Source organism: Arachis ipaensis, chromosome B01 (assembly GCF_000816755.2).
Source record: "Arachis ipaensis cultivar K30076 chromosome B01, Araip1.1, whole genome shotgun sequence".
NCBI lineage: Eukaryota > Viridiplantae > Streptophyta > Magnoliopsida > Fabales > Fabaceae > Arachis > Arachis ipaensis.
In genome coordinates, this window is record NC_029785.2 from 101,053,652 (window position 1) to 101,055,526 (window position 1,875).

General features: G+C 41.9%; 1 protein-coding gene across 1 annotated transcript in view; it reads right to left on the reverse strand.

The window, feature by feature from the left end:
* The window catches only part of LOC107632426 (protease Do-like 9), a 5,670-nt gene extending 4,135 nt beyond the window's left edge, over nucleotides 1-1,535 (reverse strand). The window contains exon 1 of the mRNA XM_016336109.2: nucleotides 756-1,535. Within this exon, the coding sequence (XP_016191595.1) occupies nucleotides 756-1,341 (586 nt within the window). The 5' untranslated portion in view covers nucleotides 1,342-1,535. The remainder of the gene's footprint in view (nucleotides 1-755) is intronic.

A 1,875-nucleotide genomic window follows, 5' to 3' on the forward strand; every position in this document is an offset into this window, starting at 1 on the left:
TTCTATTACTAGTTCTATAAAGGAGCTGCACCCCACACTATTTATGTCTTACAAATTACTACTCATCCACTCCTTTTGGAACATTCAAGGTCAATAAGTTAAAGTTGTTACACAATTAAACAAATTAATCATGCTTTACTATTGCGCGTGCAGAAGGATCCAGTATTTTTACTTTACAATCAGCAAAACAACAACAACAATGCTCTCCTAAGCTCGCGAGATGGAGTTAGTGACAATGACAAAATGCGCTACCATAAATCATGTCTATATTCAAACCATTAACATAATAACATCCAAATGTCTTTTCATGGTTTCTCCTATGGTATTTCCATGTCTGTCTCTACCTCAGTACCTCTAGCCATTAGACTATCCACCATCTCATCTAGTCTCCTTACTATTTATACCGGCCTTTTTCACACATGTATAAAGTACCAAAGATATGATTCTACCATGCTTTTCACAATAAGCACTACACCAAATATCTCTCTAATGCATTGATTCCTAATTCTATCCATCCAGTGTGTCCAGTCAGCTAACATAAAATCATCGTTTGTGAATCAATAAGCTTATAATTATTGTTAGTTTTCTACCATCCACCATTAAATTTCATGCAAAATCACTCATCTAGTAGCTTAGCGGTATCTATCTAAATAAACAACACGGGGTGCACAAAATCGAAGCAAGTCAGCGTGCAAAAATTTAACAAATCAAAAACTCCAAAAACGAATTCTTTTCAAAATGAATAAGAACATTACCAATGTCGCACTCGGTTCCAATGGCTAGAACTGTGGCTAAGTACTTAGTATCCGAGCCACGCTTCTTGACCTTAACCTGCGTGTAATGCTCCACCGAATGAGCGTTCGTCAGCAACCTCCTCCCGCCGATCACGAACCCGCTGCTGCTAGAGCTGTACTGCCTCTTCCGCTGCCACGGCAGAGAGAAATTCGGCTCCGTGTGAACGCAGAAAACCTTCACCACCGAGTCCATCGCCGGCACCACTCGACCAGGAACTACGTTCTCCCACACGGGGTCCTCCTCCATTGCCTCAGCCGCCGGGGGGACCTCGACGGCGCCGTTGGCATCGACTGGGGGACGGGAGGATTGGCGGCGTCCCGGCCTGTCGGACTGGTGGGGGACTTTCTTGGGGCGGCCAGGGCGGCGACGTTGGTGCGGGGAAGCAGTAGTGTCCATGAGGTTGACGTTGGCGACGGAGAAGACGTCGTCAATGGTGGAAGGGGCGGCGGTGGCGGCGTTAGGGGCGGTGGTGGAAGGTGAGCCTAGGGTTTCGGAGGCGGAGGTGGGGGTTTTGGATTTCCGACCTCTCTTACGTTTGTCTCCCATTTGTGTTGTTGTGTTGTTGTGTTTTTGTGTTCAAAACACAAATGAAATGAAATGAAATGAAATGAAACCAAGGAGGGAATCCAAACTAAACTGAATTGGTTTGATTTGATTTTTGTTTTTTCCAAATTTCGAAGGTGCTGGACTGGAAGTGGAACAGCTTAATGCCTCAATTCAAGACTCATTTTCCTTAAACAAACTCGTTAAGAATTATTTATTAAGAATTTTATTTTTGTTACACAATTTTATATGTATATCAACAAATATGTTCTGTATTAAGCCCAAGGCCCGTGAAACGTTCAAAAGATCGTTGCTTTGATGTGAATTGTGAAATAAAGTCATTAAAATGAAATCGCGGAAATTAAGGGTAACATATCCACGAGTAGCATTAATACCATATTAAGAGAGGCTTTATGACCATAAAGACGAAATCAAAGGCGTTAAACCGTTATATAACGATAATACTATAAATGATACGAAGAATACAAAAGAGATTGACATAATTTTTTAATGGTCAATTTTACGGTACTTATGAAT